This window comes from Lontra canadensis, unplaced genomic scaffold (assembly GCF_010015895.1).
Source record: "Lontra canadensis isolate GAN:19392208 unplaced genomic scaffold, GSC_riverotter_1.0 scaffold49, whole genome shotgun sequence".
Classification (NCBI taxonomy): domain Eukaryota; kingdom Metazoa; phylum Chordata; class Mammalia; order Carnivora; family Mustelidae; genus Lontra; species Lontra canadensis.
In genome coordinates, this window is record NW_022631043.1 from 7,306,831 (window position 1) to 7,319,674 (window position 12,844).

General features: G+C 47.8%; 1 protein-coding gene across 1 annotated transcript in view; it reads right to left on the reverse strand.

The window, feature by feature from the left end:
- TG (thyroglobulin) overlaps positions 1 to 12,844 on the reverse strand; it is a 236,675-nt gene that overhangs the window by 128,158 nt on the left and 95,673 nt on the right. The window contains exon 36 of the mRNA XM_032873495.1: positions 10,559 to 10,621. Coding sequence (XP_032729386.1) covers positions 10,559 to 10,621 — 63 coding nt within the window. The remainder of the gene's footprint in view (positions 1 to 10,558; positions 10,622 to 12,844) is intronic.

Below are 12,844 nucleotides of genomic sequence, written 5' to 3' on the forward strand. Positions count from 1 at the left end.
CCAATTCTTTCTTTATAAAGATGAATACTATAATCACTCACATACCACAAGACCTCAATAAATAATTAGTTGAGTAGATCAATTAATCACCTAGGAAACAAATAATGGTCCATCAGTTTAATATTATCTCATTTGTATATGGTACATCCCAGCTCATAAGACTTTCATTTCCTCTGTAAGATTTAATCACTATGTGCTTTGGTTGTATTAATATTACTATTTTTCAAGGGACTGAACTGAAGCTCAGAGGTGGTGAATGACATGGCCACGGTCAAAGCTCATGGCTGGCAAACCAAAGACTTGACCAAGACTGACCCCTCCCAGTCCCCACAGCTACCCCTTTCTCCTCCTGATTCAACTTCAAACATAAAGTGGTTCCCTTTAGTGGTATGAACTTCACGGGCAGAGATTTCCAGAGACATCTAAAATGGTCCAGCATCTGTTGAGGTTATGAGCTGTGGGTTGGTGAGTAATCATCTTCTATACCACTCACTTCAAAGACACTGCTGGACAAAATTTCTAACTAAGAAGAAGACATACACATACACACCGGACTTGAAGCCATACTCCCTTTGTATCCTCCTAACAAATGACTAAGTTCATCACGAGCAAAATTCCTACTGAAAATTCAAAGGCTCAGGTTACATCTGACTTCTCTCTAAGAAGTTTGACTTGTATCAAGTAGACCCTTTCAAATCCTCCCCACGATACCAAGGCAATCTGGAAGACGGTACAATTATACGGTTTTCTGAGAGTGTGTAAACTCCGCTTTCTCGAGGTCATTGTGTGTGATTCTGGGTTCTGAGTCCACCGTAGAAATGCAGGGACACAAATGCATATGGAGAACCAATATGAGCCGAGCAAAATAATTCCAATAACGCAGAGGTCCGTCTTGGGATGCTTAACAAGAGCATCAGGCAGAGGCTAGCCTGACCTCTCATGGACCAGGTCACACAGCTGCTGTGGACCCAGGAAGTCAGACTCCTGAGACCGCACTCAGACCCTCTGCCCCCCTCGCCTCCAGGGACCATGGCAGGAAGGGCAGCTGTGGCTGTCACCATTATCAGGTACCTACTGTGTGTGTCAGGCATTGCACTGAGCACTTCCTGCCGTGACTTCATCCAAATCTCACAGTCACCTGAGGATGCAGGGACCTTAAGAAATCTGCCTTCAGGACAGTCAGGCTCAGAGCAGTGGCGTGACTCGCACTGGGTCATACAGACTAAGAACAGAACTAGAATTGAAACCCAGATTCACCCAAAGCCAAGGTTTCTCTGCTTCACTGCTTCTACTTCTATAAACTTCTGCCAAAAACCTACTGCCTGTGCGTAAGTTATCGCAAAAACAGAAAAACAAAAGCCACACCTTAAAGCATAACTAAGCCAATTGCTAGAATCACAAAAATAGAAAACTCAAAGGGAAACTTAGAGGACCCTTAAGCCACCTCCTCACACAGCAAGGGCATCTGCAACATGCTTCAATACTCCAGTGGCGGGGAGCTCATCCCTTCAGTCTCCATCACGACAAGACCAACGATGCCTTTTCCTTCCATCCTCTGACCCCATCCCCCGCTCATCCCCCACTGTCCCCCCCATGATGCCAGATGCCTCATCCATACTGAGACCTTCCCTCGGTTGCTCCTGGCTCTTGAGCTGGGCCCTCTCACCTCCTAGACTTTGCACAAACGGGAGGGAAGGTGACTGCTTCCATTATAAATCAAATCCAGTTCCTCCAAGGAGGTCAGGGAATTCAGCAGAGACCCAACAGTGGGGAAGAATAAATGAGGAATGACCAAAGGATCATTAAAACGAAACAAAACTTTATATGACATTAGCCACTTATAACCCAGTATTGGTATTTTTAATCAACAGTTAATATTATTATAATCCATGAAACTAAAGGAAATGTGCCACTGTCGATGGATTGCATTCAGGGATGATTTAATTTATAGTCAGCTACATAGAGTGAGTGAGGGGCTCTAGGAAAGGCAACCTGTCTATAATATTCCCACCAAATACTTGATAAATGATCTGAGAAATAAAAGTTTTCTGATTTAGTCACTTGTTAAAATGTGAAACCTCTTGTAAAAAATATCATATTGACATAATATCAATCGTGTTCACCTTAGTTTGAATTATTTTGTTAACTCCATTAGGTTTCACAAGAGTTCCCTAGCAGGGCACTAGGAAATGAAACAGTAAATAAGCAAGGTGCTTCTACTCCATCTGGGTTAGCTAATCAAGGCTGATTTGGAGGTGGGATGGACATTCCAGAGGGGAGGCATGGTGCTGAGGAGCATGAAGTTATGAGTTTCCCAGAGTGGGCTGAAGGCCAGGAATAGGAAGGGAGAGAAAATCGGGTGAAACCAAAAGTCAGTTCCCTCCACCTCACAGTTTCCACTGGATTCATTTTTTTAATCACGTGGTATCTGATTGATTCCAGGCTAAAAAAATACCTCCTATAGCTTAGCAAGAGATCTGAGAAAAATCTTTAAAGCTAAAGCCAAAACGACCAAACCCAAAAGGCAGTTCCTAGTTGGCCTATTTTCCTCTTGGCTTTATCGCTCTTAAATTTGATTGAGCGAATCCTTGATGGGTGAGATACAAAACTGGTTCTATCTGAGGAGGAAGTTTCTGAGGAAAATCCTAAGACTTCAACATCCCCTAAGATCTAACAAGGGTTCAAGACCCAGTCCTTCAGCAAACATTAATTAAGTGCCTCCCAAGCTCACTATGGACAGCTGCACAGGTTGTACACTGTACAATCATAGGGCAGCATCATAAATATTGCCTGTGAAAGGGATCCCTTCAAACTGGCCATGCTTGACCTAAGTTAGCTATTTCAACAAAGTCAACCTTCAGCAGACACTGGATAAAGCAATTTTACATGTAATATCTCTTAGAAGCCTCATAACACCTCTTAGAAGTAGGCATCCTCATCTCCATTTTACAGGTGAGGCTGCTGAGACTCAAAAAGTTCTTTAAATTGGTCAAGATCATACATCTAAGGAGCGGCCAAGGAAGGGCTCCCCTCTCTTGGTGGCTTCCAACACTCTACCACCCTTTATTCCTTCTTCCAACAAACATTAATTGAATCACTATTAGCTTTAAGTAACCTAGAGCAGACGGAGTACACACATATTCAATCTAACAATTATAAATGAAATAATATTGAGCATCTACTGTAGACCAGACACTAGGCTTTGTGTGAAAGATCAACCCACAAGTTCCAAATTCAGTTTCTGGGAGCACGAAACCTAGCAAGCAAGAAGTAGTACACTTATTCATTCAGTAAATACCTCCTGAGTGCTAACTAGGTACCAGGCAAACTTCTGGGAGCTGAGACTACAGTGGCAAATAAGACAGATGAAGCCTCAGCCCTGTGCATTTTCCCTTCTGGAGGAAGGGCAGACAAATATTCGAGAAGTAAACAGGTGAGAAGATTTGACAGTAGACAGCAAAGCTGGGTGAGGGGTGGAGAGTCAGAGGTGATGTTAGCTCAGAGCGGAAGGCGAACGGACCCCATAGACGTGCCCTAGGATGCACCTTTTCTGTTTTCCTTCCACCTGCCATGGTTGTGTTCCCATTTCGCCAGCCGTGCCCTTGTGTTTCTCGGCCCCTGAGTCTCAGAGGAGAGGTCCAGGAGGGGCTGCTAGGGGTCCAGGAGGGGCTGTGCCCACAGCATTCTCGTCCCTGCAGATAGCACTTGCTGGGGCAGCACGGTCCTGTGCCAGAGGGTGTCCCGGCTCCACGCCCTGCTCAGACACGGGAGCTGGTTCCTGGGAGATGGGACCCAACCCCAGACAGCTGTTCTCATGGAGTTACTACTCATTGAGCCGTGAGCTCCTTTGACAGGCCGTGCACACGCACAAACTGCATATTTGGAAAGGAGATGCGCGTTTTACATATAAGCTTTTGGAGTGGGCGCCTGCTCACCTGGGCCTTTTCAGCCTGAAGACCAAAAGGATTAAGAATTCGCCCTTGTCTGGGTTATGATGTCACTAGTCTCGAGGCTCAGTGGGAAGGCGGCAATGCACCTGTAGTCTTTAGTGGCCCCTGCTGGGTCCTCAGGTTGCCCCCTATGAGGCTATTACAGTCTGCCCCCCTGCGGTGCACGCTGTGCCATCAGGAACGAGCCGGTCTGCCCTGCCGTTGCGGTGCTGCTGACCCCTCCAGAAGGTCGTGCTCACATCAACGTGTGACCAATGTGAGGGCACAGACATTCTAAAGGTCATCCCAGCAGCCCTGAAAGGGCAGCTGAGACCACATTGTAGCTTACCTTCTCCTCTGGCCAGTTCTGTGCCTTCCCTTTCCCCCTCCCACCCCTGCGGGTACCATTCCCTAAACAAGGACCTGCACACCAAACCCCTTCAGAGTCTGATTCCCGGGAAACTCAACCGGCAACAGTGAGCACATGCAGGGGGGAGACTGTGTTTGAATTCGGATTGGGTTTGAACCCAAGCTCTATTGTTTACTAACTGTGTGACCTTGGACTTCTCTGATCCTTGGCTTCCAAATCTGGGAAATGGGCATAATCATAAACAACCCATAGGGCAGTTGTGAGGGTTAAAGTAGGGAAAGCACTTAGCACAGTGATTGACATGATATCCTAATACTCAGGAATTTTTAAAAGAGGGGCACCTGGGTGGCTCAGTCAGTTGAGCATCTGACTCTCGATTTCAGCTCAGGTCATGATCTCAGGGTCATGGGATCGAGCCCTGCATCGGGCTCCCTGCTCATCAGGGAGTCTGCTTGAGATTCTCTCTCCATCTGTCCCTCCCCCTGCATGCACTCCCTGCCTCCCTCCCTCCCACCACCCTCCCTATATATATAATATATATTATATATAACATATATGTAATCTCTCTGTACATATTTATGTGTGTGTGTGTGTGTGTGTGTGTGTGTGTAATTTTATAGCTTTTCCCATTGAGCTATTAATGGCTGTGACTTAGTAGAGCCATGTTCTCTCTCTGCCCTCTCTCTGTTTCCTCTTCCATGAAAAGATGGGTTTGGACTTGTGAATTATCACTGACATTTCTTAAATACTCACTTTATCAGGTTCTGTGTGGAACATCGTCCTTTACTTATTCTGCAACATGAGCCTCCTAGATTCGTCTGTCTTATTTTCTACCATCATCCCCATTTCAAAGAGGCAAGCGGAGGCAGCACAAGTCTGCGAAATACGGTCCCAGACATCAGTGGGTGAGCACGGGAATAGGACTGGAAGCTGGGTGGACGGACTTCAAAGCCTGAGGCTGTGCCGTGTCCCGTTGTTTCCCTCAATTAGACGATGTGCACGCTCCCGGCCAGCACGGACATTTTTTGGGATCACACCACTCTCTGGCTTAATGGAAAACATCTGTAGAAATTATCAACTGAATTCCACCAGCCCGCTGGCACGGCAATGGGAAAGGACAGAGGCAAGGCAGACAAAGCCCAGCCCAAAAGATGGTTCGTGCCGCCACTCCCATCACCTGAACTTCAGGCTCTCGGCTGTCCCTGAGCTCTAGCAGGTGGGGACGAGATGCGCTGGAAAGCTGGGCAGGGCCCACGGGAAGGAGGCCTGTTTCTCAGCACCACCTCGCACCCTCCTGGCCGCAGGGCCACTCACAGCCCTCTGCACCTGCTGCTCACGGGGGGCCTCGCACTCAAGGGCTGGCATTTTCTAAGGGGCATTTCCAAGTGTCTCAGGTGGCACGAGCTTAGAATGCAGATACAGATCTCCAAACCCTCATAGTCTGTGTTTTCCTCTGGATTGCAACCCCAGTACTCCGTGTTTGGGCATGCAGGAGAGGGGGAGAGAGAGGCCCCCCTACAGCAGGCTCCGATGTCTGAGCAGACGATTCCTGCTAACCCCAAGCATCCTCTCAGGATGGGTTGTTGTGGGTCTTTTAAAAACAATGGACATTTTTCTGTTATAAAGACAGCTTTAGTGTTCCACTTGTTTTTGTTTTTTATAATGTATATTTTTTTCCCCAAAGAGTAAAATGGTGCTCTATACAGAGATGACACAACTGTCCCCATTTTTCCAAAATCAAGCTTGTCCATCTGCCAATGCATCGCACTCACAGCCCCAAGGGAGGATCTTTGGACAGTTTTAAAGCTCACTGTGCAACAGTGTAAAGACCTTCAGGGATGTGTGGGACCCAAAGCACTCTATTTCTTGGCCCCTGTCACCCATCCAGCCTCTCCCTGCCCCTTGCTGGTCCCAGGATCCTGAAGGACTTGTATTTCCCTGCATATGCGGGGCCAGTGCTCACCCTGGCCTTCTCTTCATGCACCCCCCTTGCCCAGGGTGCTTTCTATTCCCACCTTGGTATCTGACAGATGCTCAATCCTTCTTTATGACCCAGTGTGGCCACAGTGCACCTGTGGCATTTGCCCTGCCTGTCTGCAGTGAATCTGGGGGGAGCCCTCTTGAACCCCCTCTGTGGTAAGTGGTTCATCTCCTTCAATTCTGACTTTCTGTGCCTTTCTCCTGACCCAAAGTCAGGCTCCTCTCTTTGCACTCAAGACCTCCAACACGCAGCCCAGCACCTCTTCTGGAACGTAAGTGAAAACTCAGAATCCATCACCCAAGAACTGAACCACACTGAAGTGAATGATGAGCTGTTTTTCCTTCACACATTTTTCTAACTTGCCCACCCTAGAGCTCGCTGCCACTTGGTTCCTCGCCCATCCCCAAGTGATCCTACAAAGTTCGAGGGCCAAGCGTTGTACAAAGTCTCCTGCCAGCTCACACTCAAGCACAGGTTTCTCTCATCCATCTCACTTCACTGATGGCCACACACCCACTGTATGGAAACCTCTCCGGTGTCTGAGTGCCCCGGGCTGTTTCATGCCCCTGGGCCTTTGCACACACAAACCACTCTCTATGAAGGAAAGGCTTTCTGAAACTTGGCCCATTGACAAACTCCTGCCATCTTCAAACCAGCTCGTGTGTTCGAAAACTCCCTGGGACAACATAAAGAAAGTGCTCTAGTACATGGTATGCACCACAGACAGATATGTGAGAGTTCAGAAGCCCTCCTTCACCTTCACACCACCCCCACTGACCAATCAGTGTCTCAGAAGCCCCTCTTCAAAGAGGCTTTGATTGGGTGGTTAAATACACAGACTCATCACAAGAAAAAAGGCCAAGCATTAGACATCCAGGCAAGTCTAGGACTGGAAGTCTATCTCTGTCACCCTTTCCAGAAACTCAAACCAACCAGACATTCTTATCTAGCTCAGAGAGGGGCCAGATGCACTGGGGCTCAAATCCCAGGTGTTCATTTAACCTCTCTGACCCTCCGCTCCCTTATTTGAAAGACAGAACTAAATACCATCTAAATTTCTCACGAGCGTTAAGTGATTTGTAAAATATTTGGTGTTTAATAAGTATTTCCTTTTCTCCCAGAACAGAAAGTGCATAAAGATGAGCATTTTATACATACATGGTGTGTGCACGCATGTGTGCACGTGCGCGCGTACACACACACTCACACACACACAATCCCTATCAGAATCACGTTGGCATCTCAATACCATGGAGGCAGAATTGTGCTCTCCCCCTGATTCCCACCAAAGGAACACACCCGGACTCCTAATTCCAATTTGGGAACTCTAAGCACAGATGGAATGCCAGCTCTGACATCCATCCTGCTTCCAAATCACACTTGTCAAAATCACACTTGTTTAAAAATACTGTGACATGTCATTCTGCCTTGGAAAGCTCCGCTCAGATCCACAGCCTGCATGCGTGAAGGGGGAAGTGAAATTCTACGTCCTTTTCCTTCTTGGCTGGGGCCTTCAAGTCCCAGGAATACAAATGATCACGAAACCAGAGTGGAAGCACTCTCGTCACCTGAGGGCAGACATGCTCTGATTTGTTCGTATCGCACAGTACGCCTCTGACATTCAGAAACGGAAATGAACTCACTGCCTGCGAGGGTGCCACTAGGAACAGCTGTTGGAGACCAATGTGACAACACAAACCTGGAGTCTTAAAATACAGAGTTGTCAAACCCAATAATGGTGCTTTGGAGAATGTGCCCCTGGGAGGTAACCTAGATGTTGGGAAGAGCTTTATGTACTCAGGGATTCAGGCAGCACTTCTGTACTGGGGAAGCGTCATAAACAATCAAATGTCCAAAAACAGAGGAACAAGTTAGTGAAGGGCAGCATGTCTACCTGGTCAAAGAGTGCAGAAACCATTGCTAATTGACACCAACCTGCCTTTACCTGCTTCCTCCTCATCAGATGGGAAGCATCGTGACAGGGGAATGAATGAATGAATGAATGAATGAATGAATGAATGAATATACATGTATGAACGAGCATATGCATACGTGAATACATGATTTAGAGAGATCTATAATAATTTGGAAATATACACAGGATGTTCTATTCGTTGAAAGCAAAAGAGTAACATCATGGAGCGCTTACAACTACCTGAGACCACAGAATAAGCCTAAAGAGATTAGAAGCAAATAAAGCGATGTTTGAACTGGCACGACTTCTATGTAACTCTGTGATTTTTGTCTTCTCTATTTCAGCATTGTTTGAATTTTCTACAACTAACCGATATTAAAAGAGGAGATTTGGGTCTCTCGAGATTTGGGTGAAGATCAAATGATTAGCGCAGTGCTGAGGAAAAAATGGAGCCTTCGCTAAATGTTGAAAAATTTCAAAAGAGACTATATTCTCACATTTAATTAAATGCAGCACAATTTCTCTTCTTTCCCTCCTATAAAATAAAGTCAAGGGAATGAGCAAAGAGCAGGTAAGGGAATTGAACACATTTTTCAGGGGGGAGAGGAAGGGGAGGTGTGTTAACAGCCATGTCAGCGGGGAGAAGCTAATCCCCAGGTGCCTGCAGAGCACCTGTCTGACCTGTCTGTTCCATAGGCGCCCCAGGAAGCCCAGGAAGGACGAGGTGTCATGGAAGGCAGGGGTGGAACATGGGGCTGAAACAGAACTGTGAGCCACCCACACACAATGACGGGTAATGGAAACAGGAGAACGTTCCCACTCTGTGGGGCTCCCCCGTGAGCCATATGTATGTGGCCAGAGCAAGTAATACTCACTCTTGTTTTGACCCCAAGTCCTGACATTACTACATGTTGCAGATGAAGGGGGAACATTGGAAAGGGTGATAAAAGAGAACCCCAAATCCTCCCCCATTCAAGCCAGGAACTCAACAGTAGCTTCCAAGATGGACAAATCAAGAAATAGCAGGATCCTCATGTTATTTAGAATCAGAGAGACCAGGAAGAGACTAGACACCGCTAAGAGTTAAATGTGGTAGGCTCTGGGAGCAGAAGTGGCAGGCGGTAGAACTGAGACAAGGAACCAGTTGGGTTTTTTAAAACCATAAATCTTTGAGGACAATTTGATTATTTCAGTTGCTTTTACATTATCTTGATAAAAGTTGATATCAACTTTGACCACAGTCTGGCTGGGAAATGTATTCCCTGCTTGGCCTTGGGCGTGTCAACCAATCCTAAGCGACGTCCTCCCTGTCCACCATCCACGACTCGGCAAATGGTGACTCCTACGTCACAGCACTTCAAAGAGCGGCCACCATGCAATACCCGTACGACTCTCACACCCAAAGGCCTAGACATAAAGTCTTCAACTGTTTAGACACAGATACAATTCTGTAGAGAATGTGCCGGAAAAAATATCCACGTGTGCATACGATCTCCAAAGTTAGCTCTTTAAACTTGGTGGAAGCAGCTCATAACTGGGTTGTTGAGGACGTTTACCCTTTTAGCCACAGCCTTGGCTACGTGACACCCTCCTACACAAGCTACATTCTGTCTCTGCAACCAGGATCGTAATGACAGGTGTCTGGAGCTCTTCAGACATCATGTCACAGGACGGGAATTAACGTCGTCGCTTGGGCCCTTGCAGTCATTTCCTGACTTAAGGAAGGCAGAACCAGGATGTGCATCAAGGCCCACGCTCACCTGCCCTGAGCCCACCCCAGCCCCACACTTCCTGCTGCCTTGTGACCAGACAAGACTGTGCTGGTGGGGCCGTACGCCATGTGCAGGACCAGGTGGCAGCTTCAGTCTGGGCCGTGGTCCCGGGTGTAGGGCCCTGCCTCAGATGTTCCTGTGCTACCCAGCAGGCTGAGGACTGCGAGTCCCCGCTTCTCTGCACTAAGAGATGGCTAGTGCTTCCTTCTGGGGACAAAAGAGTCACCATTCTTGACATTGCCCCAGGACGGGGCAGGTGTAGGCATTTTTGGACTGGGTGAAAATAATCCTTGGAAAGAAATGTGCAGAAACCGGACTAAACCCTCCTCGGCTTCCAGTGGATTACACTAGTCAGTCAAGGCATTTCAGTCAAGGTCCCATTTATTCCCTGGGAGCAGGTTTCCTCATCTGTGAAATGGGCATGGTGCCAGCATTGCCCTATCTACCTATGTGTGCAGTTGACAGGAGCTTGAATTAACCAAGACGAGAGGGCCGTGCGAGCTATCCACAGTGCGCAAAACTAAGGGGAAGAGGAGAAGGCACAGGGAAGTGGATCTCTCCTCAGAGAGGTGGAAAAGACCATGCGCTTACCTTTCTCCGGGAGGGAAGGCAGAACCACCGGGGGGCAAAAGCTGGGAGCATCATCCTGAGCAACTGAAAAGAAGAAGAGGCAGCCTTTTAGCTCCCCTACACACTCAAAGGCATCAACAGAGGTTCAGAGGTGATGGCGAAATCACACCTGCAAGGCAGGAAGGCTGTGTTCAGCTCCCGGAGACATCCTGAATCGGTCAGGATGGACTAGGCTGGGCCGAGGGGACAGTCACATCTCAGTGGCTTAAAACCACCATGTAGGAGGGTCTGTCCCTTGTACCTCATATCCACAGCAGGTGGGCTGGAGCTTGGTTCTGTGTCATCCCCTCCCAGATCCCGGGTGGAAGAGGGCTCCACCATGCCCCTGGTTTCCACAACAGCAGGGAAAAAGAAACACAGCAAACTTCACTCTTGCTCTATGGCTTCTGCCTACAAAGGACACACACATGTCCCTGACCAAAGCCAGTAGTGAGTCTGGGGGTGAACAGGTGCAGTCCTGCCCTGTTCCAGGGACAGGTGGGGAACAGCACATGTGCTCACAGCCATAATTTCCTGACTCTTCCTTGGTCGAGAAACTAAACCCTTCCGAGCCTATTTCCACATGTGCACAATGAGGCTAATACAAGTCCACCTTGAGAATGACCATGAGGCTGGTAGGAGATAATGGAGCGCCAGGCATGGGTAAGAGCTGGACCTGAATCTCTGTGTGCCACTTAGAAACAGTGTGGAGGGACAAGTCATCTGACTTTTCTAGACCCAGTGTCAGGACTGATAAAAGGAGGTTGCTGTGAAAAATTAAATGAGACATCAGGCGTACTAAGTAGGTGATCCGTAAGTGCTAGCTATCTTCTTCCCCTCACTCTCACCATACTGAACAGGTCTAAAGCTCCATCAGTATTTTCTCCCAGGGGCCCAGACTAATCTCCATGCCTATCCAGCTGCAGGGGGTAGGAGCAGCAGTCAAGGGTGAGGCTCTGGGGTCAGCGGCCCAGGGCAACATTGGCTTGGATTCTTCCATATGTGTGACCTCAAAAAGTTACCTCAACTCCCTGTTTTCAGCATCCTTGTCTATAAAGTAAGGGTTACAACAATACATATCTCAGGCCTGTAAGGTTTAGATGAGTTGGTACATGTAAAGATTTAGGCATACAGTAGGCACTCAATAAATGCTGGCCGTTATTCGCTCTTAACATTGCCCTTCTGCAGTGACACAATTTGCCACTGTTATCCTCCTCTGCCTCCTGAAAATCCTTAGATTAGAGTCATGCCCTAATCTGGCCTAAAGTGCCACCTCTCCCTTCCCTTCACTTTGGCCCAGTGAGCCATGACCCAGCCTTTCTCGGTTCTAGAACCTCCAGTTGTGCTGGATTTTTTTTTTTTTTCTTGGTTTCACCTGCCTGGAAACATCCACTGCCTCCCAGGCATCATTCTAAGACCCTGGTTCTGCCCCCACAGTGTCTGATTCAGCAGGTCCTGGGGTCCTAGGTGGGGCACATAATCTGGCATTTCTTTTTTTTTTTTAAGATTTTATTCATTCATTTGATAGACAGAGATCACAGTAGGCAGAGAGGCAGGCAGAGAAAGAGAGGAGGAAGCAGGCTCCCCGCTGAACAGAGAGTCCAACATGGGGCTCGATCCCAGAACCCCGCTCCACGACCCGATCCAAAGGCAGAGGCTTTAACTCACCGAGCCACCCAGGCGCCCCTAATCTGGCATTTCTAACAAGTTCTCAGGGACACACTTTGGGGACCACGGAGCTCTGGTTTCGGTCATCCAACATTCTGTGAGCTCCTCAGGCGACATTCAGAACTGCTAACCACCGTCATGCCCTACTACACCCAGCAGGCCAGCTTGGTTTGTGTGTTGAAATATTTGTCTTTCCTGGAAGAGAGTGGTTCTCAGAGCAAAGGTCCTAAGACTGAGTGAAGTCTTCAGAGAACAATGAGACCATCTTGTCAAGGGCATTCAAATGTTCTCACCCTCGGACTCAGTAACTCTGCTTCTGGAAATCTATCTTGGAATCAAGGTAAGGGCAGCCTGCCAAGGAGTCCTGCAATTGTACTGTATTATATGGTGTATTGTGTCATACTGTACTGTAAGGAAGGCATGTGGCATACACAGAGCACACAGTGTATTTTATTGTACCGCAGACCACTGGGAAATATAGAAATGTCTAATGTCACGGAGGCATTAGGCGAGCCAGAGCCCATTCCCAGGAGCCCCACCATACAGCTCATCTCAGCACAGAACAGATCACATGACTCTACTGTTGTTTTTTCTTTCTTT